At 36.9% G+C, this 25,679-nt stretch overlaps 2 protein-coding genes across 7 annotated transcripts in view; one reads left to right on the forward strand and one right to left on the reverse strand.

Moving 5' to 3' along the window:
- The window catches only part of Gtpx (Glutathione peroxidase homolog with thioredoxin peroxidase activity), a 76,249-nt gene extending 58,999 nt beyond the window's left edge, over nt 1–17,250 (reverse strand). Inside the window, exon 1 of one of the 4 annotated variants that reach the window (XM_067788222.1) lies at nt 17,132–17,250. Coding sequence is in view for 1 of the 4 variants with exons in the window: in XM_067788221.1 (XP_067644322.1) it covers nt 16,397–16,477 (81 nt within the window). In the remaining 3 variants the exon portion in view is untranslated. Of the gene's footprint in view, nt 1–16,396; nt 16,509–17,077 lie in introns of those variants that run through there. The other 3 variants (XM_067788218.1, XM_067788220.1, XM_067788221.1) reach the window with 3 other exon arrangements.
- On the forward strand, nt 16,341–23,158 carry Strip (striatin interacting protein). Of its 3 annotated transcripts, none has more exons than XM_067788216.1 (3): nt 16,341–16,482; nt 19,611–20,665; nt 21,252–23,158. In XM_067788216.1, exons 2-3 carry the CDS (start codon nt 19,725–19,727, stop codon nt 22,927–22,929), a joined length of 2,619 nt encoding a protein of 872 aa, XP_067644317.1. In that variant the 5' UTR covers nt 16,341–16,482; nt 19,611–19,724; the 3' UTR covers nt 22,930–23,158. The 3 variants fall into 3 exon arrangements, with proteins under 3 accessions (XP_067644317.1, XP_067644315.1, XP_067644316.1); XM_067788214.1 differs by lacking the exon at nt 16,341–16,482 and adding an exon at nt 19,222–19,536; XM_067788215.1 differs by lacking the exon at nt 16,341–16,482 and adding an exon at nt 19,222–19,536 and having other exon boundaries at nt 19,615–20,665.
- The last annotated feature ends 2,521 nt before the right edge of the window (nt 23,159–25,679 follow it).

The raw sequence follows: 25,679 nt of genomic DNA on the forward strand, positions 1-25,679 counted from the left end.
TGGAAGAAAAGTGGGCTCTATCTCCCCGGATATTTATCGCAAAAAATATTATTATTATTTTCGGTTTATCATACATATTTCATGCTCTTTTAATGACAAAAGGCTTCAAGACCGGGGCAGATTCCTGTAGGATGTTACGGTCTGCTGTTATGGTCTACGGTTACGGTCCACTTGGGAGCGTTTTCGTGCGAACACACCTAGTGACTGGTGAAGGGGCGAAAGTTGCGATACAAAAGTATTGAAAAACAAGGAAGACCGGCGATCACTAGCGAAAAAAAAAATTGCCATGAGTTTCCGGCATGAAAAAGCAGGAAGAAGTCTGAAAAATTGAGAAACCACAACGAGCGAAAATTGCCATGAGTTTCCGGCATTTGTGATTTGCTTGAGCCTAATTTTTGGGGGCCCGGCGATTATACAAAGGATCGTGTAACATCTATTGGCACAACTTCAACAGCAAAGGCGTCAAGCACCCATACTGCTTCAGTAACATTATTGCTACATCAACTGCACATCCCCACTTATATTCAACTAATCGCAAAACACCCTAGCCAGCTGTGCACGTATTCAAGCGAGTATTGTTGAAGAACCAAAAGACTGCAACGAGGAATTGCAGGCCGATTCCTTAACCCAACTACTAGAAGAACAAACAGGTAAATGCCCAGAAACTAGGAAAGAGTCGATAGCGCAAAGTACCGACAGAGTTCATTCCGACAAATCTAGTTTCTACTCGCCTATTTTGGGTGGTAATATACTTTACAACGGGTGTGTTGTGTTGACACAAGCTCAACGTATGGAATATCCAGTTGAAGTAGGTCGGCGTTTCACGGTCGCACCTAGTGAGGAAAGTTCTAGTGATTCCGATTCGGATTCGGGCGGCGCTAAACTACTTGTTGATGAGAAACCCTTGGTATCCGAAGATAAATTCCTTTCTCTACGTTTACGAAGTACACTACCACCTTCGGAAAAGCGTCCGACACCAATTCCGCCTCCAGGGCCAGCAGTACGTTGCCGCGTAATACAACTAACGCCAAAATTACCAAGTTATCCAGATCGTAAAGGTCAGCACGAAGCTTTATCGCCACCAGGTTCATTCGATTACCTCGGACCAGAGCGCAACACCCACCTACAGTACCAACACAGCGCGCCCAAGACCGCGCGCCATAATCGACGACAGCGACACCTTCACCAGCAACAACATCACCGGTAACCACGCCGGTAGAGACCCATGGTACGTACTCTGACGGCCATGTCATTTGGTCATAAAACTTACCCACGCTCATGCAAATGTGACTATGAATATAACCTATGACTGTAGTGTCTGGTCAAATGACGTGGAATGACGAGAGCGTTTTTGCAGGGTAGTTAAAGAAACTTCTAAGTGGTACTTAAAGGGTTTTATACAGTCCGGTTGAACTATTGAACAGGGGTCGATTTTTTTGTCAAATTGTATTATTGAATACTCAAAATTGTTGGCTATACAACAAGGAGCATACATCTTCTTTTCTTCATTTTAATGATATTTTTTCTTGCTTCAAAATGATTGAAGTTAGCTCGATAAGCTTTTAGTCATAAGAAAAGCGGTCTGTAGCATTTGAAAAGTTTTAGCGTTCCATTTTTGGAGCTCAACCATAAATTTAAAGAAATTTTTTTTGCGACAGCAGCCATTCGTCGATTATGCACGAATTGGCAAAAGGATTTCAATTTAATTTTTTTCTTATATCATACAAATGCAATATATATATATATATATATATATATATATATATATATATATATATACATATGAATCCCTATTGCGGACAATATCTTTCGAACAAGACGAAAGTAATATACATGCACGTAATACCTATTGCTATCGCAATGTCATCTTTATTGCTTTTGTAACAAATTTTCTTAGTACATATTACATATTATTATCATTATACTATGCGCATTAGCATTATACCAACTTGATATTTTGTTACACTCAAAAATAAGTTCTACTATAACAACATAATAATTTTTGTAAGTGAAAAAAAAAGCAAATAATAGGTGATTATTGTAACAATGTACTTTAAGGCCAAAATGAATAAGAGGCTAAACTATATAACACTAAAATAGAATGTGAATAGAACAAATATGTATGGATGTAACTTATATACACTCGCAACCAACAACACCAACACCCAACACAACCACCAACCCCTTATGATAGTAACCAAAACAGAACTTTATATATATTTTTGGTTAACAAAATATAAGCAAATTAATTTGAATACCTTTGTCGTTAGAGAGTATAGTTTATATTAGAAATTTAGCTAATAATCCAATGATTTTTCAAAGAAAAGGTTTAACAACAACATATTAATAATGATTTTTGAATAAATTTGTAATTTAAAATGGGAATGCTGATTTCCTGGTTTATTTAGAACGCACTTAGGGTTACCAGGTAAGGGGCTACCGAAAACTTAGGTGCGTCGGTGGCCATGGATTTTGAGGGTGGGACAAGCACCGGGCGGCGCAACACCGCCCGCGGCGCCCCCAAGTTATATTCGGCCCTCTTTGTTTATTTTCCGTTTTGTTTTCTTTTATTTTTCAGCCGTTTTTTTTTTTTTGAGTTTGATTTTCAGCGTTAGTAACCGGCCGTGTCCGGTTCGGTAATTTTTTTTTTGCGGTTATTTTTTTTGAATTTAAATTTTGAATGTTTAACGGTCTGTCCGTGACATCCGGTTCGCCCGGATGTTGTTTTAGTATGAATTTATGAGCGTTTTGAGTCGGTCTCTGCGCTTCTGTCGGTTTTTTTGAATTTGACAGCTGAGTTTTGAATAGGCATGATAGAAACTTTTTTCTGATTATGGCGCAGGAACAGTAAGGTTGGCAATGACCCGCCCCAGCCGACAATGACTAGCCACTGTGCACCAACACATCATGCCGACCGTCTTCCTTACTGCTTCCATCGAAAATGCGAAACCATAACAAGGAATGATAATGGTGATCTGACGTACAGAGTGTGGGGGAAGACGAAGCCGATACCCTGATCGCCGATGATGAAAAACACGCTCTTTGGCGAAGTGAGAATGGCAATATCACGGCTAAGAAATCACAAGGTGCCAAGTAATGACGGGATACCCGCCGGGCTGCTCAAACATGGAGGCGAAGAGCTGATATAATATACAGAAGCAAAAATAGTGGGGCTTGCAGTAAATGTGGACAATACGAGGTACTTGCTGTTATCGTGGCGTTTGTAGCCACGTCACTGTTGACTGATATAAATTCGAGACTGTGAAGGATTTCGTCTATTTGGGAAGGGGCATTAAAAGCAAAAACAATGTCAGCCTAGAAATCAAACGGAGAATAACTCTTGCCAACAAGTGCTTTTTTAAGCAATTGAAAAGTAAAGTCCTGCCTCGACGAACAAAATTCTCGCTCTACAAGTCACTCATCATAACTGTCCTGATGTATGGCTCGGAATCAAGGAAGGTGAAGAGAGAATAGTCCTGTTCGTGATGTCAACGGCGATTACCGAAGGAGGTCTAATGATGAGCTTTTCGCAGATATGACGATAGTGCAGCGAATAAAAACAGGAAGCTTCGCTAGCTAGGTAATTTTATGCGCATAGACGAATACGCTGCCAAGAAAGAAAGTTACCGCGGTTTGTAAACAGAGGAAAGAAGAGACCTTCACTGAGTTGGGAGAGACAGTTGGAGGAAGATTTGAACTCGCTTGGTGCTCCCAATTGGCGACCGTCATCGCTGACCTCACTGACTCAACGTTCTTCATTTTTATATAAAACTTCAAAAAGTTCTGTATGTTGAATTTTGGCAGGATTTTCAGATTATGTTCGGACACATTTTTTGCTTACATTTTACTTCTTCAATTCTCATTCCATGCGAAATAAAAAAAAAAAAAAAAAACAAAAACTGTAAGCAAAATGTGAACAAACATGTCTTAAGACACGAGCAATGAATTCACTTCATTTCATCCAATCGTCACTTGTAAACAATCAGCTTTTCATACGTATGTATGTATATAATGAAAACTTCAACCATAAGATATTAGGTAGTAATACTACTTAATTTTCAACTCTAGTTGTAGTAGGAGGTAAGAGCGGAGCAAAGTACTCCGATTGGAATAAAGTCTGAACACTGAGTCAGCAATAATACTTGTTGTCAAAAGCGTGACGTCACGCCAAGAAAATTTATTTCCAAGCCAACTACGATTTTTTTGCTAATTTTTTAATGCGGGATCTGTTTATTGGTTCATGGTGTAGGACAGTCCCTAGCGTAGTGCCATCGACGTGGATGTTCAAAATGGTCGACATTTTTTTCAGTAGTTGGTTAAGCTAAGCTTAAACTAAGTTTGCTTAAACTCTAGCAAAATTTAAACTCTAGTTAAAGTACTGAACAAATTTTCAATCACAGTTTAAGGCCACCTTTGGGGTATGCTTTTTTTATGTGGCAACATTGGTTTTTTATTATCTAGATAATTTGTCGATGCGGCAACAGCTGGATTTTGTTTACCCAAGAAACATGAAAAAAAATTCTCCAGCTAAATTATATCCAACATCATTATTTAATTATTCAGAAATCAGATAGTTCTAGAGTTGATATCCAACTTCATTCTCCAATCACTACCAACCTTTGAGAAATTTTGTAAAATTATAAAAGTTTTCGAGTTGATCTCCAACGTCATTAATATTTTCCAATTATTATCCTAACTTCGAGAGATTTTGAGAAATGTACAGTTCTCGAATTAATATTCAACACATTTCTCCAGTTGATATCCTACATTGCATAACGAGCTGAGGTGGAGTTGAAAAAAATCGCCAAGGTGTTAACACCAAAACCAACAGTTGTTTGTTGTGAGAAATAAACACCTGGTTGATAGCAGTAATGAAGCGTAATTAATCAAAAATAAATTATATATTTTTATTTTATTTTCGTGAAAATACTGTGGTATGGTATCTTACATTTGAGTCCAGTTAGAGAACCACAAGTTGGGAATTAAACTTTTTCAACTTAAATAATAGCATTTTTTGCTTTATAAAGAATTTCCTCTTTTGCTGAGTACGCTATGATTCTTGAGTTGAGCCAATGTTTCGAAACAACCCTTGACATTTTAGAAGTATTCCTAATTATCAACATGAGCTCTAATAGGATTCAAGCCCAAATGTTTGTCGGGTTTATTCCACGCCATTTCGAACGAACGCAAATAAGTAATAGGCTAACTAGAGATTAACCCTGCCAGATCGGCCACTTAAGCTCAGCTTAAACTTCAGTTAAAGTATACTGAAAAACTGCAGAGTAAGTTTAAGCGTAGTTTAACTGACAAACTGAGTTGAACTTGTACTGAAAACCCGGGCCTGTGTATAACGTATAGCTGAATGGGTTGCGGTGAATAGTGGACTCAGAGGTGATACACCTCGTGTTCCAATAACACATGAACCATATGGTTCATATTGTTGTTGTATTTGCAAGTTAAATCTCTATCCGTATCTGGTTCACGTGACATAGGAACACGAGGACATAGAATTTGTGTAGTGGTGAAACATAGACACATATTTCAGTTCCATATGAGTACAATGCGTATTGAAATTTAGGAGTACTAATTTTATGCGCAGCAATTTCAGATAAAGTTTGGCGTTTAGCAGTCCATATAAATTTTAAGCGTAAACGTATATAGATATAAAAAAACACAGCTACTACAAAGTTCATATCCGTATTGTAAACATATTCAAGCATATTCATATACATATATACTTGTGCATATACATTGGAGTCTGCCTAAGCGTCGAACTTTTTGATGCCGAGGCACTTCCTATTGATACCTGCGAAGGTCGTAAAAACGTGTTTTTCCAAATATTAATTATTTGATTGAGTTATTTGGATGAGGAAATGCAAAAGACCCACTCTACTCTGCTAAATATACTTCACTCTTCTGTTGTTGTTTTTGCAACTTTTCGAAAGGAATTCAGGGATGCACCTTAACGTTAAGCTAATCGTTTATCAAAAAATGTTCACCGTTTCCGTTGAAACACTTCGAAATATTAGCCACTCAATGTAATTTGTTTGTGTAATTCGTTGGTGGGTATGTCAAAAATACTCTGAGAAATGTTCGTACTGTCAAAATGTATGAGAAAAGTTGCCATCAGCTTGGCTAATGCTTTCACCTTTAATGACTCCCCCATCAATCAGCTTTGCCAGCATAGTTTGAAATAATAATCAACATAAACGATTTGATTTCGTTTTGATATGGCAGAAAACGAAACAAAATCATTTCGTTAATTTGACGTTCTTAACGTTAATTATCGTAACGAAATGATATCGGTTCGTTGGTTAAGCATGCCTGATATATGTACATATCAGAGCTGTGAAGGTGTGCAATCATTTGAAATTTTAAATCATTGATTTAAGAATGCTGTTTCTTCATTCTTTCATTCCTTGTTAAGGAATGTGGCTTAAAAGTCAACCTACTCTTCATTCAGTAGTGGGAAAAAAAGAATGCACTCTTGAACTCATTCGAAGAAAGAATGAAGTAATTGAATGAAACACAAACATTTTTCAACACAGAATAAGCATTCAAATGATTGCAGCCTTTACTGAGTGTGCACACACTTTTCTAGTACCAATCAGTTATGAAAAATGTCGTACATGCACAAAACCCGCTCAAATATCACATGGTTGCATTGAATTAAAGCCACTTCAAAATATCTACACACAAATTTAATTATTGTCCGTAATGACGTTTTTTTCGATATCTAAATGGTAATAAAGCACAAAGAAGTTAACTGGAAAAGTATTCTTATTGAAATTTTCTTAAAAATTTAATAATAACAAGTAAGGAAGGCTAAGTTCGCGTGTAACCGAACATTACGTACTCAGTTGAGAGCTGTGGAGACAAAATAAGGGAAAATCACCATGTAGTAAAAAGAACCTTGGGTAACCCTGGAATGTGTTTGTATGACATGTGTATCAAATGGAAGGTATTAAAGAGTATATTAAGGGGAGTATTTTAGAGGGAGTGGGCCATAGTTCTATAGATGGATGCCATTTAGGGATATCGCCATAAAGGTGGACCAGGCCTGACTCTAGAATTTGTTTGTACGATATGGGTATCAAATGAAAGGTATTAATGAGTATTTTAAAAGAGCGTGGGTGGGCCTTAATTCTATAGGTGGACGCCTTTTCGAGATATCGCCATAAAGGTGAACCAGGGGTGACTCTAGAATTTGTTTGTACTATATGGGTATCAAATGAAAGGCATTAATGAGTATTTTAAAAGAGAGTGGGCCTTAGTTCTATGGGTGGACGCCTTTTCGGGATATCGCCATAAACGTGGACCACGGGTGACTCTAGAATGCGTTTGTACAATATGGGTATCAAATGAAAGGTGTTAATGAGTATTTTAAAAGGGCGTGGGCTTTAGTTCTATAGGTGGACGCCTTTTCGAGATATCGCCATAAAGGTGGACCAGGGGTGACTCTAGAATTTGTTTGTACGATATGGGTATCAAATGAAAGGTGTTAATGAGTATTTTAAAAGGGAGTGGGCCTTAGTTCTATAGGTATATCGCCATAAATGTGGGCCAGAGGTGACTCTAGAATTTTTTTGTACGATATGGGCATCAAATGAAAGGTGTTAATGAGTATTTTAAAAGGGAGTGGGCCTTAGTTCTATATGTGGACGCCTTTTCGAGATATTGCCATAAACGTGGACCAGGGGTGACTCTAGAATGTGTTTGTACGATATGGGTATCAAATCAAAGGTATTAATGAGGGGTTTTAAAAGGGAGTGGCCCTTAGTTGTAAATGTGAAGGCGTTTTCGAGATATCTACCAAAATGTGGACTAGCGTGATCCAGAACATCATCTGTCGGGTACCGCTAATTTATTTATATATGTAATACCACGAACAGTATTCCTTCCAAGATTCCAAGGACTTTTGATTTCGCCCTGCAATACTTTTTCATTTTCTTCTTCTTAATATGGTAGGTGTCACCCCCATTTCACCAAGTTTTTTTTCTAAAGTTATATTTTGCGTCAATAGACCAATACAATTACCATGTTTCATCCCTTTTTTCGTATTTGGTATATAATTATGGCACTTTTTTCATTTTTCGTAATTTTCGATATCGAAAAAGTGGGCGTGGTCATAGTCGGATTTCGGCCATTTTTTACACCAATACAAAGTGAGTTCAGATAAGTACGTGAACTTAGTTTAGTAAAGATATGTCGATTTTTGCTCAAGTTATCGTGTTAACGGCCGAGCGGAAGGACAGACGGTCGACTGTGTATAAAAACTGGGCGTGGCTTCAAACGATTCCGCCCTTTTTCACAGAAAACAGTTATCGTCCTAGAATCTAAGCCTCTACCAAATTTCACAAGGATTGGTAAATTTTTGTTTGACTTATGGCATTAAAAGTATCCTAGACAAATTAAATGGAAAAGGGCGGAGCCACGCCCATTTTGAAATTTTCTTTTATTGTGGTATTTTGTAGCACCATATCATTACTGGAGTTGAATGTTGACATAATTTACTTATATACTGTAAAGATATTAACTTTTCTTTTAAAATTTTACTTAAAAATTTTTTTTTTTTTAAGTGGGCGTGGTCGTTCTCCGATTTTGCTAATTTTTATTAAGCATACATATAGTAATAAGAGTAACGTTCTTGCCAAATTTCATCATGATATCTTCAACGACTGCCAAATTACAGCTTGCAAAACTTCTAAATTACCTTCTTTTAAAAGTGGGCGGTACCACGCCCATTGTCCAAAATTTTATTAGTTTTCTATTCTGCGTCATAAGTTCAACTCACCAAGTTTCATCGCAAAATCCGTATTTGGTAATGAATTATCGCACTTTTTCGATTTTTCGAAAAAGTGGGCGTGGTTATAGTCCGATATCGTTCATTTTAAATAGCGATCTGAGATGAGTGCCCAGGAACCTACATACCAAATTTCATCAAGATACCTCAAAATTTAATCAAGTTATCGTGTTAACGGGCAGACGGACAGACGGACGGACGGACGGACGGATATGGCTCAATCGAATTTTTTTTCGATACTGATAATTTTGATATATGGAAGTCTATATCTATCTTGATTCCTTTATACCTTTACAACCAACCGTTATCCAATCAAAGTTAATATACTCTTTGAGCTCTGCTCAACTGAGTATAAAAAAAGCAAATGACAAAGATTTCAACATCCCTGTTTCGAAAATTGTCATCGTTCTAAATAAGTGTTGCCAATGTGGCATATAGAAAGCTTGCAGAAAAAAGTACTAATCTACATTTGAACGTCCTCAATTGCTGATTAAACAAATGAAAGATATATATTATAAAAGCTCTTAAGTTCCTTCATATATTCTTCCTAGCGGTTTATGGTCAAATACTGTATAGATAATGGTTTGTGAGTTTCCAAATTGCAACAGCTACTATTTTTCTCTATTTTCTAAGAAAAATATTCTTCTAAACACAATAGTTTGTAATTACAGTCATTTAAAGTAGGCTCTATAGGTAGTTGCAGCTTTGTTGATAGCAAAGAAAATTAACTTCGAATACAAATCTGCTCAAGTAAGATAGAATTCAACCTACAAATGCCATGCAAATAGGCAGAGAGACTAATGGTCCTTCTCAATCACTCGGGTCGTATTTTTTATTCCGTTAAACACTGTCAAAACATCAGCTGTAAAAAACTGTAATCCGATGGAGCCAGTCAATCTCTTTGTGGGGAGGGAAATTAATAACCACTGAAGAGTTTCTCCCAATGAAAATTTTTTTTTTCGTGGCACATATGAAGGAAAACTGGGAAGGTGACTCAGGTGAATAGAAAAAGTCTGAATCGCTGTAGGACGATGCAATGGAATTAGACATATATTTATCGAAATTCTTGGAATTAGGAAGCTCCAACGAAATCGCGGATAGACATATGTATTTTGATGTATTTAAATTTAAACGACTTAAACTCAAGTATCTGTTTTTGTTATATTATCGGCAAAAAAAATATCCACAATTTACTCTACTTGGTCAATGCACAATGTGTTCATTTACAATATCCATTTTACTACAATAGCAAAATAAGTAGGACATATAGAACCATTTTGACATACATATAGCAAGAAAGCAATAGATTGTCTTTGCGAAGTTTAAAGAGAAACAGAAAAAGAAACATTTCCTGCATATTTCCATGATTTAAGGCAACTGCAGTTTCACTGTGATTCGCGGTTCGAATATCAGTGAAGCCTTTGATCACATTCGAAATTGACTGATGATGATTATGTGGCAGTTTTAGAAATGTTAAAACCGCAGTATGCCAGTAAATTTTTCTTTCTTTTCAAAAATAATGATTGAATATTCAATTGTTATAAGCCGGTGTTAAGCTCATGAATTCTTAAATATTAAACTACTTGAATAATAAGAAGGCGCTATTATTTCTATTGACAAATTTTACGCCTTTTTTTGCACCCAACTCCTAAATCGATTTAACATATCTGATGGCAATGAAAGTATACAAAAACAAGTAAGGAAGGCTAAGTTCGGGTGTAACCGAACATAACATACTCAGTTGAGAGCTATGGAGACAAAATAAGGAAAGGGGTAACCCTGGAATGTGGTTGTATAACATGTGTATCAAATGAAAGGTATTAAAGAGTATTTTAAGAGAGAGTAGGCCATAGTTCTATGGATGAACGCCATTTAGGGATATCGCCATAAAGGTGGACCAGGGCTGACTCTAGAATTTGTTTGTACGATATGGGTATCAAATGAAAGGTGTTACTGAGCATTTTAAGATGGAGTGGGCCTTAGGTCTATCGGTGGACGCCTTTTCGAGATGTCCCCATTAAGGTGGACCAGGGGTGATTCTATAACTTGTTTGTACGATATGGGTATCAAATGAAAGGTGGTAATGAGTATTTTAAAAGGGAATGGGCTTTAGTTCTATAGGTGAACGCCTTTTCGAGAAATCGCCATAAAGGTGGACCAGGGGTGACTCTAGAATATGTTTGTACGATATGGGAATCAAATGAAAGGTGTTACTGAGCATTTTAAGAGGGAGTGGGCATTAGGTCTATAGGTAGACGCCTTTTAGAGATATCGCCATTAGGGTGGGCCAGGGGTGACTCTAGAATGTTTGTACGGTATGGGTATCAAACGAAAGGTGTTACTGAGCATTTTAAGAGGGAGTGGGCATGAGGTCTATAGGTGGACGCCTTTTCGAGATATCGTCATTAGGGTGGGCCAGGGGTGACTCTAGAATGTTTGTACGATATGGGTATCAAACGAAAGGTGTTACTGAGCATTTTAAGAGGGAGTGGGCATTAGGTCTATAGGTGGACGCCTTTTCGAGATATCGCCATTAGGGTGGGCCAGGGGTGACTCTAGAATGTTTGTACGATATGGGTATCAAACGAAAGGTGTTACTGAGCATTTTAAGAGGGAGTGGACACTAGGTCTATAGGTGGACGCCTTTTCGAGATATCGCCATTAGGGTGGGCCAGGGTGACTCTAGAATGTGTTTGTACGATATGGGTATCAAATGAAAGGTGGTAATGAGTATTTTAAAAGGGAGTAATCCTTAGTTCTATAGGTGGACGCCTTTTCTAAATATCGCCATTAGGGTGGGCCAGGTGTGACTCTAGAATGTTTGTACGATATGGGTATCAAACGAAAGGTGTTACTGAGCATTTTAAGAGGGAGTGGGCATTAGGTCTATAGGTGAACGCCTTTTCGAGATATCGCCATTAGGGTGGGCCAGGGGTGACTCTAGAATGTTTGTACGGTGTGGGTATCAAACGAAAGGTGTTACTGAGCATTTTAAGAGGGAGTGGGCATGAGGTCTATAGGTGGACGCCTTTTCGAGATATCGTCATTAGGGTGGGCCAGGGGTGACTCTAGAATGTGTTTGTACGATATGTGCATCAAACGAAAGGTGTTACTGAGCATTTTAAGAGGGAGTGGGCATTAGGTCTATAGGTGGACGACTTTTCGAGATATCGCCATTAGGGTGGGCCAGGGTGACTCTAGAATGTGTTTGTACGATATGGGTATCAAACGAAAGGTGTTACTGAGCATTTTAAGAGGGAGTGGGCATTAGGTCTATAGGTGGACGCCCTTTCGAGATATCGCCATTAGGGTGGGCCAGGGGTGACTCCAGAATGTTTGTACGATATGGGTATCAAACGAAAGGTGTTACTGACCATTTTAAGAGGGAGTGGGCATTAGGTCTATAGGTGGACGCCTTTTCGAGATATCGCCATTAGGGTGGGCCAGGGGTGACTCTAGAATGTTTGTACGGTATGGGTATCAAACGAAAGGTGTTACTGAGCATTTTAAGAGGGAGTGGGCATGAGGTCTATAGGTGGACGCCTTTTCGAGATATCGTCATTAGGGTGGGCCAGGGGTGACTCTAGAATGTGTTTGTACGATATGTGCATCAAACGAAAGGTGTTACTGAGCATTTTAAGAGGGAGTGGGCATTAGGTCTATAGGTGGACGCCCTCTCGAGATATCGCCATTAGGGTGGGCCAGGGGTGACTCTAGAATGTTTGTACGATATGGGTATCAAACGAAAGGTGTTACTGAGCATTTTAAGAGGGAGTGGGCATTAGGTCTATAGGTGGACGCCTTTTCGAGATATCGCCATTAGGGTGGGCCAAGGGTGACTCTAGAATGTGTTTGTACGATATGGGTATCAAATGAAAGGTGGTAATGAGTATTTTAAAAGGGAGTAATCCTTAGTTCTATAGGTGGACGCCTTTTCGAAATATCGCCATTAGGGTGAGCCAGGTGTAACTCTAGAATGTTTGTACGATATGGGTATCAAACGAAAGGTGTTACTGAGCATTTTAAGAGGGAGTGGGCGTTAGGTCTATAGGTGGACGCCTTTTCGAGATATCGCCATTAGGGTGGGCCAGGGGGACTCTAGAATGTTTGTACGATATGGGTATCAAACGAAAGGTGTTACTGAGCATTTTAAGAGGGAGTGGACACTAGGTCTATAGGTGGACGCCTTTTCGAGATATCGCCATTAGGGTGGGCCAGGGGTGACTCTAGAATGTTTGTACGATATGGGTATCAAACGAAAGGTGTTACTGAGCATTTTAAGAGGGAGTGGGCATTAGGACTATAGGTGGACGCCTTTTCGAGATATCGCCATTAGGGTGGGACAGGGGTGACTCTGGTATGTGTTTGTACGATATGGATATCAAATTAAAGGTATTAATGAGGGTTTTAAAAGCGAGTGGCCCTTAGATGTATATGTTAAGGCGTTCTCGCGATATCGACCAAAATGTGGACCAGGTGATCCAGAAAATCATCTGTCGGGTACTGCTAATTTATTTATATATACAATACCACTAATAGTATTCCTGCCAAGATTCCAAGGGCTGTTGATTTCGCCTTGTAGAACTTTTTCATTTTCTTCTACTTAATATGGTAGGTGTCACACCCATTTTACAAAGTTTTTTCCAAAGTTATATTTTGCGTCAATAAACCAATCCAGTTACCATGTTTCATCCCTTTTTTCGTATTTGGTATAGAATTATGGCATTTTTTTCATTTTTCGTAATTTTCGATATCGATAAAGTGGGCGTGGTTATGGTCAGATTTCGCCCATTTTTTATACCAAGAAAAAGAGAGTTCAGGTAAGTACGTGGGCTAAGTTTAGTAAAGATATATCGGATTTTGCTCAAGTTATTGTGTTAACGGCCGAGCGGAAGGACAGACGGTGGACTGTGTATAAAAACTGGGCGTGGCTTCCACCGATTTCGCCCATTTTCACAGAGAACAGTTACCGTCATAGAATCTATGCTCCTACCAAATTTGAGAAGGATTGGTAAATTTTTGTTCGACTTATGGCAATAAAAGTATTCTAGACAAACTAAATGAAAATGGGCGGAGCCACGCCCATTTTGAAATTTTCTTGTATTTTTGTATTTTGTTGCATCATATCATTACTGGAGTTGAATTTTGACTTAATTTACTTATATACAGTAAAGATATTAAATTTTTTGTTAAAATTTGAATTTAAAAAAATTTTTTTTTAAAAAGTGGGCGTGTTCTTCATCCAATTTTGCTAATTTTTATTTAGCACATATAGAGTAATAGTAGTAACGTTCCTGCCAAATTTCATCATGATATCTTCAACGACTGCCAAATTACAGCTTGCAAAACTTTTAAATTACCTTCTTGTAAAAGTGGGCGGTGCCACGCCCATTGTCCAAAATATTACTAATTTTCTATTCTGTGTCATAACGTCAACCCATCTACCAAGTTTCGTCGCTTTATCTGTCTTTTGTAATGAATTATCGCACTTTTTCGGTTTTTCGAAATTTTCGATATCGAAAAAGTGGGCGTGGTTATAGTCCGATATCCTTCATTTTAAATAGCGATCTGAGATGAGTGCTCAGGAACCTACATACCAAATTTCATCAAGATACCTCAAAATTTACTCAAGTTATCGTGTTAACGGACGGACGGACGGACGGACGGACGGACGGACGGACGGACGGACGGACGGACGGACATGGCTCAATCAAATTTTTTTTCGATCCTGATTATTTTGATATATGGAAGTCTATATCTATCTCGATTCCTTTATATATGTACAACCAACCGTTATCCAATCAAACTTAATATACTCTGTGAGCTCTGCTCAACTGAGTATAAAAAGAACACTGGGGAAAAAGTATTTAGTACTGAATGGAAAAAAGTGTGCATTCATTTCAAGTTTACATTCATTAAAGATTGAGAATGGTTCCTACATTCCCACTCTATATTGAATTATATTTTACCATTCAATAACTCACACACTTTTAGATTTAAGTTAAGGTATTTTGAGCCATTCAGGAATGGAGATTTATAATATGCAACCAATAAATCACAATTTTTAAAAAGAATGCTGAGAGAATGCACATTCAATTGATTCAAACTTTTTACAGCACTGGTACATATATGTATTAACAAGAAGTGAAAAATTACATTTTTGTCTGACAAGGTATGTTGACAAAGTATGTTGTGAGGACCAAATAAAACATAATTAATTTGGCCCACAAAAAACGACCCCACAACATATTTTACACAACAGCCAGTCACAAAAGGCCAACCCCGACAGCTGCACTGTATGTCATTCTGCACATTCCACCTGTAGACCTGGTAGCAAAGAACATAGCGTTAAAAACTGCAACCAGGCTCGGTGCCTCGGGGCAGCTTGAGCGCCGACCATAGTAGTTTAGCGTCATCAATCACAAGACGAACAGACTACCTGATTCCCTATCTGCACTTCGAGGGCGATCTTAAGGCCACAATAGAGGTGGACGGTTGGCGCAAGGGTGCTCAAATGGCGGACGAGGCGATACATGTGTACACAGACGGTTCCAAGGTAGTGGAAGGAGTGGGGTCTGCGGTATACTGGGCTGATCCGGAAATAAACAGATCCTACAGGCTGCCGGATTACTGTAGCTTCTTCCAAGCGGAAATAATAGCCGTAACCAAAGCAGTAGAAACCCTGGAAGAAAATAGTCCAAGCTGCAATCGTGTTAACTTTCAGTGCTCTTGCCCTGCGTTTGCCAGGCTCTGACTCCAGCTATTAGGAGTGATGCAGCAAGTGGCTTAAATCCTAGGAAGCTTCTGGTATTTGCCAAGAGGACGGAGTTATTTTATAACATAGGTCCTGGTTTTTGATAGGGTTTTTCAGTTTGGCGTTAAAACAAAATTCTGGTAACACTACGGACGTATTCAGTTTAACTAGTGCTACAACTTGGGAGCCTTCGGCTTTGGGGCGGGACAAGGTGCGCTCAAAGCCCAACGCGGGGAACAACACCCTGACACCCTGAAGCACTTGATATTGTAACGTAACACATGGCTTTTGTTTCAGTGTTCCTTTCATGGTTTGGAAAATTAAAGGCAAAAAACGCTTTATTGCAAACTGGCACTATATAAATAGGGCACAGCCTAATACACATGATATACATACGTGCTTGGTGAGGGCATATGGAGCTATTTTATAAAATGAGTCAGCATTTTATTGACCAAACCTCATATACACACTAATTTTAACACCTTTCCGCATATACATAGTATAAATGTTAGTTGTTGTTGTTGTTGTTGTAGCGATACGGTTGCTCCCCGAAGGTTTAGGGAGTGATCGATGTGATGGTCCTTTGCCGTTTACAGATCCGGTACGCTCCGGTAACACAGCAACATTAAACCTTCAGGCCAATCCGGTATTTTAGTCGCCTCTTACGACAGGCATACCTACCGCGGGTATATTCTAACCCCCTGACCCGCTGGGTTGTATAAATGTTAGTACTTATGATAGGTTAGTTTTCGCGTTGTACATAAATAAATTATACAACAGTTACTATAGTATATGTATGTTAATATGGACGTATATAAATATTTTTTTTAATTATTTACTTGTACATGATGATTGTAGTAGTAATATGTTCCGAATGCAGTGACAAGTGCGCCGATAAAAAAATGCACCATACTAGCCATTGGTGGTAATTGTGAAATACTTAAAAATAAGCTTATAATAGAAATATCAAGAATCAAATAGACTTCGTAAAAATGTGGACGCAACAGATTAGTCGCTTAATTTACACAAAAATATAATATTAAATTTTTTTATTTGTCTAGTACAAAGTCCAGAATGTAAAGAGAATTTTGTGTAGTGGTTATGAATTCGTTGTATGTGTATCCACCAAACTTATAAAATGATAGGGTAATTCTATACGACAGCATGACACTGCTAATACGAGTTCAAAAATATCGACGCGTCTTGACATCAGTATTAATAATCCGAAACCGGAAAATAAAAATATTAACTCGTTCAAAGAATATTCACGAAAAACCGAAGAATGACCCGCGGGTTCCTCCGAAACTGGGGGTGAAATCCAGTTTTTTGCGCAGACCTTTTTGCATTGGCAACAACCAGATGAAAATCGCCAACTTTAACTGCAAATATCTCCGGACAGAGACAAAATTTTTATTTTCCGGTTTTATATCATTGTTGTCGAGATTAATACGCGTCTTTTGACACCTCTTTCGATATTTTTGGACGCGTATTAGCAGTGTCGTGCTGTCGTATAGAATTACCAATGATAGATTAACTTAATCAACCGCAAAATATAAAAATTGTTTTTAGCTTACTTATGTATATATTTCTTTAATTGCAATTAATAACAAAAACTATAACCGGCTACAACGATGAATAAACTTTTTTGAAAAATTGGTCGCGAATGGAATTGTCATGGTCAGCTGATATAAAGTTCCACATCAGAGTTGCATTTCAATACTTCAGTGCTGGGCAAGCGATTATAAATAATTTAAAGATAAATGCTTCCTGCATTTAAAATCACGCTTTCGTTGCTTCATAGGCAAGAGGCAAGACGGCCCTTTTCTTGTCCCTTTCAGCAGCGGGTTAGGGGGTTTAGAATACCGCGGCAGGTATGCTGTCGTAAGAGGCAACTAAAATACCAAATTGATTCAAGGGGTTGTGTAGCGCAACACTTTTAAGGGATTGCCAGTGCAATATATAGCTTCTACAATCCTGTTTCTTTGACAGCCCAGGCTCTGGAGACCCCAAGTTCCTTATGGATCTAAGGTGTGGGAAGGAGGGATGGCCTAGAAAGTTTCATGGGGCCTTCGGGGAGTGTCCTTATCCCTACAACAACAATAACAACGGGAACGCAAGCAAATAATTTATGTAAATCCATCTTAAGTTACCTAAATTGCAACTACGGGCTAGGCTTGACGTGTGTAGCAAGACACAAGTGTGGCGATAATTTTAACTGCTTGATCTTGCATTATCAGCTTAGTCGACGCCAATCACCCTCAACGCATGTTGAGCAAATCGCAAAAAAAATTTAATTGCACCGTTCGCTTCGCTTGGCAGATGAGTTCAATACATCGCCGCACATTTAAGGGCTAATTAATGGTGACTTATAACCATAAAACATAACCAGATAAAACAGCTGATTGAACCTACCTTATGGGAATCAATGTAATCGATTAATGGTGCCATACCATAACGCTAACCCCATAACCATACCATAGCCAACCAATTGTTTTTTGATTTTTCGCCATATGCATAACCTATAAATATTTGAGTTGGCGTATTTATTAATTTTTTGTATATTTTTTTTATTGTTTTTGATACGTTTTGATTAAGATACTCATTGTTTGTGGAATATGTATGTAATTTTTTGCGTTTTCTTCATTTTCTTGAAATTTTCACGATTTTTAGGTTAAGGCACCATTAATCGATCACATTGGAGATGGTTATGGATATGGGTATGATTACGACTATGGCGTTAGGGTTAAGGAAGTTTAATTAACCCTTTAGCCGAAGTTTAGTAATTGCAGGCCTTGAGGGCCAGTTAAACTTTCTTAAATCCAAATTAAACTTCCTTAACCCTAACGCCATAGTCGTAACCATATCCATATCCATAACCATCTCCAATGTGATCGATTAATGGTGCCTTAACCAAAAAATCGTAAATATTCCATAAAAATTAACAAAATGTAAAAAATTACAAACATATTCCACAAAAAAAAAGGAACTTCGTCATAATATATCCAAAACAATGAATAAAATCTACAAAAGGTTATTAAATTCACCAACTCAAATATTTTTAGGTTATGGATATGGCGAGAAACCAAAAACCAATTGGTTGGTTATGGTATGGTTATGGCGTTAGCGTTATGGTATGGCAACATTAATCGATTACATTGATTTCCATAAGGTAGGTTCTATCAGCCGTTTTTCTGGTTATGGCTTATAAGTCACCATTAATCAGCCCCTTAACCCTAAGGCCATAGCCGTAACCATACCCATATCCATTAACATCTCCATTGTGATCGATTAATGGTGCCATAAACTTAAACAGCTGACATTTTCATAAAAATGAGGAAAACACAAAAAGTTACAAGCATATTCCACAAAAACTAAGTATCTTAGTCAAAACGTATCCAAAACAATAAATAAAATATACAAAAAGTTAATAGATTCACCAACTCAAATATTTTTAGGATATGGATATGGCGAAAAACCAAAAACCAATTGGTTGGCTATGATATGATTATAGCTTTAGCGTTATGGTATGGCACTATTAATCGATTACATTGATTTCCATAAGGTTGGTTCAATCAGCTTATTTATCTGGTTATGGATAAGTCACCATTAATTGGCCTTTTGGGCTGTTGATCGTTTGCTACCTTTATTTAAAAAAAGCCGAATTTTTGGAGATTCCCGAAATGTATACACTATTTGTGGATTGTATCGGTTGTCAAAAGAAAATTTCCGTCATAATACAGATACAAATTTTTTCTCAAATTTGGAAAATTTAGTTTTGTATTATTCCAAATAAAAACATTTTAAAGGAATTATTTATAAGTAGCTATGAGGAGATTGGCAACATTTTTATTTAAAATGCAAGCGGAAATTAACGTTGGGCGCCACAGTAACTAGAGCTAGCATAAACAAGAACAAAATTAAACACTCTGACTGCCTCAACAAATTGGGTTTCTGGTAAAAGGAGTACTACAAGAAAAAGGTTAATTTATCTAAAAATTGTGAACTAACTTCTAACCAAGACTTTAATAAAATATTTAAAATGTATAACTTAAGGAAGGCAGTACTACGCAGCTCTTAAAACATACAACCGCTAAGGAAACTACTATAAAAACGAATCAAGTGCGGTATTTGATAGCGTGGGGCCAAGGTGCCAGAAGGGATTGACAAATGATGTTATCATCTATAAACAACTCTTTCGAACAAGATACGCATGATGTTGATGGGAATTGTGATGGGCCTGATTTGGATTTTGTATATGCCGACGTAGATACGTATCAGAATGAGATTGCAGAATTGTATAGCTATACGGAGTTCAATGAACTACAACAAAATGTAAAAGCCTTTGAAGATCAAATGGAAATGTATGATTTGCCACCAAACTGGCAAAAGCAAAATTCTGCATCACAACGTAGTATTATAATGAAGTTAATCGATCAACTTGAAGTATCAAGTCGTGCATTTCGTATGCAAGCCGCCCGTTGTATACTTTATTTGGCGCAAGGTTGTTGGGCTGAAGTACAATCGGATGAGGAGCAACATCAGCTTACACGTGATAATGTTATAGTGCTATACGAACTAGGTGTATTTTCATCATTTATAGATTTACTTAATATGGAAATAGAGAGTGCATGTTCGCCTGATATAGTAGCTGTTAAGATAACCAACGTAACATTGGTAGACTCGACCGATTTACGTGTTATACTTTCTGTATTGTATATAATTACGGAAACTATACGTGATGAGTTTGAGAAGGATAGTGAAGACTACAAACAAATTGCAGACGCTTTTATACAAGAAATTAATAGTCCACTACCTGATGGAGAATTGCTAGCAGTGAAGCTTTTGGGAATGATAACTCGTTTTTGTAGTGGAGCTGCCCCACATTTTCCTATGAAGAAAGTTGTACTATTATTATGGAAAATAACATTGCTTGGTTTGGGAGGTATGGAAACTTTAAAAAATCTTAAAAATGAGTATCGACTGAAAGCAGGCCTTGAACCGGTCACTGAAGATACTTTGGAGGTAACAAAAAATATGCGTGCTAGCTCACCACCAGCTACCGCTACCGATATATTGGATAATCAAAATCCAAAACGTAACGCATTTAGGTGAGCTTAAGTCAAAAATATATTTGTTTATAGCTGTTGTATATTGATATATTGGGTATGAAATTTATTGGGAGTAATTTGCTAGGTCTAAACAAAGAATGCTAGTACAATAAGCTCCAAGATCATTTATAGTATAACAGATAGGTAAATAATTTTGGTAACAATAATAATAATAGAAGATTATCAAGGTGAAAGTATCATATTAAATATAGAATATATATAAATAGAAGTTAATTAAATACAGATCAAATATAAATAATATAAAATATTTGTTAGCAAAATTGGGGAATCTAATTTTAAAAGTTATTGTAGTTTTAGCAAACCCTAGGCATCTTGTTTTAAGTTATTGTCAAACACCGAGTTTCGACAGCTTTGAACCAAAGTAAAACTGGTGTTCGTTTACCTTTCATCTTTACCTAGAAATTTTATTCCGAAGTTTAACAATACAATGGGAGATGTCCCAAATACCTCTCGAATATTTAATACCCTATCCCCTAATTTTTTATTGAAGAACCCCGCAAAAACTAGTTAGGATTGCAAGTTAATTTTTCAATTTTCCTTTCTTCAATTATTTATTTTTCTGTAGACGCTCCTTGATGAAGCAACGTTTTCTCGACGAACAAGAGCAAATGGACATAGAATTAACACCGGGCAATGAAAGTGCGCCTTCAAGCAATAATGGCGGCAATGGCAATCAAGAGGAAGATATTTCCCAGTTTTATCGCCAATTTGAGGATCCCTCTGCAAACACAGTGAATCCAAATAATCAACCAAGCTTTTCACAACCGCCGCCCCTGCAAGTTACCACACGACTACCGTGGACATCGAAAGTAAGACAAAAGGACATCGATCAATTCTTGGATATATCGCGTAATAAATTTATTGGCTATTCATTAATTGATGATCATGAAAGTTTAGCCGGTTTGCCACAGCCTATACACGAGGGCGTACAAACTTTACGACGACATATGTATGTCAGTTTGGCTGATATACAAATAAAGAAAGAAGAAGAAATTGCACGTAATCCAATTTCTACACAAGAAGATGAGATACCTACAAATCCCGCCGAAACACTCTATCAAGCAATTTTACCAAATTTACCACAATATATGATTGCATTATTAAAAGTTTTATTGGCAGCATCGCCTACATCGAAATCAAAAACCGAAAGCATAAATATAATGGCTGATGTGTTACCCAAAAAAATGCCCATTACAGATTCGCAAAAGTTAACTGTTGATATGAGTCGTCACAAAGAGATCATTGTTAAAGCTGTATCTGCAATTATTTTACTTTATTTGAAACATTTCAAAATTAATCACATTTATCAATTTGAATTTATGTCACAACATCTTGTTTTCGCCAATTGTATACCGTTGGTATTAAAATTCTTCAATCAAACCATTACTGAATATGTGGGCATGAAAAATACCATACCATTATTGGATTTCCCCTCATGTGTAATTGGCGAACAACCAGATCTTTCGGGTGAAAGTTTCGTTTATGGTGGTGATATCTCTGATAAGCCATACTATTCATGGCGCAATGTCTTCTCTTGCATCAATTTGCTACGTATACTCAATAAATTGATTAAGTGGAAGCATTCACGTGTTATGATGTTAGTCGTTTTTAAATCGGCGCCAATATTAAAAAAAACGCTTAAAGTTCGTCATGCCATGATGCAGTTGTATGTATTGAAATTGTTAAAAATGCAAACAAAATATTTGGGACGTCAATGGCGTAAATCAAATATGAAAACAATGAGCGCAATATATGCAAAGGTGCGGCATCGCTTAAACGATGATTGGGCATTTGGTAATGATTTGGAATCACGACCATGGGACTTTCAAGCTGAAGAATGTACACTACGTGCATGTGTAGATCGTTTCAACTTGCGACGTTACCCAGAGGCTACACAAAAATGTGGCGCAGGAGGTAATAATGGAAATTCTGGAAACTCTGATAACTCAACTGGAAATATGGGTGCTGGTGGTAATAGCATGGGAGGCGGCAATGATGCGAATGGTTTTGGTGGTGGCGGTGGTACTGGCGGTGGCGGTAATGGACATGCACAGTTAAATGATTATGGTGTTGAATGTGGCTTTCCAAGTGATGAAATACTATCACACTCCGATTTTGCATTTTTTGGACATTCAGGTTGGTGGGATCGCAAAGTTGAATTGACGGAGTATTTTAAGGAAAACTATTCGATATGGCTAGAGGAAGAGGTTTACAATAATCAAATTGATTGGGATGCACTATAAGTGATTAAAGAGGCACCAGAAGGGAAACGCTTATAAGATGATGTAATACAGAAGTACACAAAGTAAAGTACATAAATATTGTACAGGTAATATGTATAAATTTAATACTTACATGGACAAGTAATCTATGCATATTTGCAAAAAGTGCTGAAAATATTTTGACGAAAAACAAAAATTCGAAATAATATAAATACGCCTAACAAGCAATAAAGCAATGGAAATATAAAAATGCCTAACATTTAAATGTACTAATTATAGAGAAAAATAAAAAAAAAAAATGGGAAAAAGAGTTACGCCTAAGCTTTGGCGGCGTTAGCAGCAACTGCTCTAAACCACCAATCCATGTTAAATATTTGTGTAGTTCTTTGGCACAATAATGCTTCACTTGAAATTTGAAATTTATAACAATTATGCGCAAATTCGCATATAAAAATTAGATGCTACATAAACTAATATACAATATTCATTATGACATATACAGACACATACATATATACTCGAGCTAAAGAAATATGAGAAGAAAAAATGAAATTCGTATTAAAGCGCTCATATTTTAAACTTTAAAACACTTAATTTCTCATTAGGTTCTAATTATACACACATCTGTAGTTAAAATCGAATACCATACCATTGTAGTTTATATACTTTATAAAATGCTATAACAAAATTAAAAAAGCAAGCAAAAGAACATAATAAAAAATTTCATAATTAAATATCTTACCATTTAGCGGGCAAAGCATTCAATGTACTAACCCCCGTATAATTGATACAAGTAAAATGATGACATAATAAAGATTTACAATTTAGATAACAATTTGAAGTTTATGAAGGAGAGAAGAGAAATTATAAAAATAGACTTGTAAAGTAGAAGGGAAAAAGAGCAGGAGAGAGAAATTAAGGTGTAGGTAAAAAGGTATAGCGAGATAAGCAGAGAATGAATAAAAAAAGAGCAGGAGAGAGAAATTAAGGTGTAGGTAAAGAGGTATACCGAGAAAAGCAGAGAATGAATAAAAAAAGGAATCGGGACATATAAAAGAAGAAGGCAAGCAGAGGAACAGTAAGAGTAGAACGAAAGTTAAAAAGAACAAGTAAGGAAGGCTAAGTTCGGGTGTAACCGACCATTACATACTCAGCTGAGAGCTTTGGAGACAAAATAAGGGGAAATCCCCATTTAGGAAAAGGAACCTAGGATAACCCTGGAATGTGTTTGTATGACATGTGTATCAAATGGAAGGTATTAAAGAGTATTTTAAAAGGGAGTGTTTCATAGTTCTATAGGTGGACGCCTTTTCGAGATATCCCCATAAAGGGTGGGGGGTAGGGGGGGTGGGGGGGAAGGGGGGGTGACTCTAGAATGTGTTTGTACGATATGGCTATCAAATTAAAGGTATTATTATTATTATTAGCTTCTTTATTTAGCCGTAGCTATTTAAAACTTTCAGGTACAGTTTAGTAATACAAAATCGGTAATCTTAGCAATAGCTTATTGGCTCATTTTTTTTTTATTTAATTGAAAAAAAAAACTTTAAAACTTTTTTTGTATTTTTTCCGAAAAGTACATTTAAAAACATATTAAAAAAAAAAAATGATCCGAAAAGGTCAATTTTTGAATAAGTTATAGCATTTTGAAAAACAAAAACGGTGTTTTTTTTAAAATTCATAACTTTTTTTGAGTTGGATGAAAAAATTTGAAAAACTGCTGAAAAACGTCTTTCGTAAGCTAGAAAAAGAAGAAAAACTTTCAGCCAATTCTAAAGGGGTCGTGTTCAAAATTGGTCGAAATGGGATGGAATACCCCATATATAATAAAATAAAATAAATAGTTAAATATAACTGAAATCACCATGAGTAACATAAATAAACTATTTAAAGCCAAAAAAAAATTTTGGCCGCCCAGATTTCTCAAATACCTCTGTGGGACGGCCGGACGGATGATTTGGCTAAATGAATTCTTTTTTCGCCCAGATCATCTTGATATAGAAGTCTATATCTATCTCGATTAGTTTATGCCGTTACAGGGCACCGCTAGGCGAACAAAATTAATATACTCTGTGAGCTCTGCTCAGCTGAGTATAAAAAGAAGTAAATGAATAGAAATGGGAGATTACATTATACAGTGGCTTAGTTTACTTTAAAAATTTAAAACTTATTACAGCTCTAACAGTAACTGCTGTCTTTTTTAAAATCATTTTATTACCTACTTTATTCGAAGAAGACAAGAGGAACTTGAGGCACTTTTAACATCAATTATATCAATGTTATTACAGTAAGGCCCTCATTGGTGCTCGAATAGACCAGAGACCTTTTCCAATCAATGTTTTTGTTGCTTTAACCGAGAAACTAGTCTCAAAAGTTTTATAGGAGTGATTCAAGGTTCGATTCGAGCTCAAGGCCAGAACAATAATTTTTTCTAATGATAATTATTGTTATTTTTTAATTTTTCTAAATTTGAAAAATTGTATTTTATTTTTGGAATAGTAAGTAGAAAATTTTTCAGACAACCTACCATATAGCTGCGCAGATAGATCCATTTCGAAGGGTGCTAGCCTTGATCATAAGCACGCTTTAGGCATGCTGCGCTAACCATTTAGCTATACAGCGGTGGTTTGTTTGACTGGCAAATTTGCTACTTCTATTCCTTTACCAACTATATTTATTCAGTGTTGCGCCATCTGGTGCAAATCACTGATAATGCTGGATTTTTGTTTATTGTCAATTACTTTGTTTGACATTGCCAAGTGCTCATGGTT

This window comes from Eurosta solidaginis, chromosome 5, assembly GCF_040869045.1.
Source record: "Eurosta solidaginis isolate ZX-2024a chromosome 5, ASM4086904v1, whole genome shotgun sequence".
Lineage (NCBI taxonomy): Eukaryota > Metazoa > Arthropoda > Insecta > Diptera > Tephritidae > Eurosta > Eurosta solidaginis.

Excerpts from the sequence above, each read along its gene's own strand:
- Strip (XM_067788216.1), top strand. The coding sequence starts at position 19,725 with ATGATGTTATCATCTATAAACAACTCTTTCGAACAAGATACGCATGAT. Across the intron at positions 20,666-21,251 it reads CCAAAACGTAACGCATTTAG|ACGCTCCTTGATGAAGCAAC; the intron begins GTGAGCTTAAGT and ends ATTTTTCTGTAG.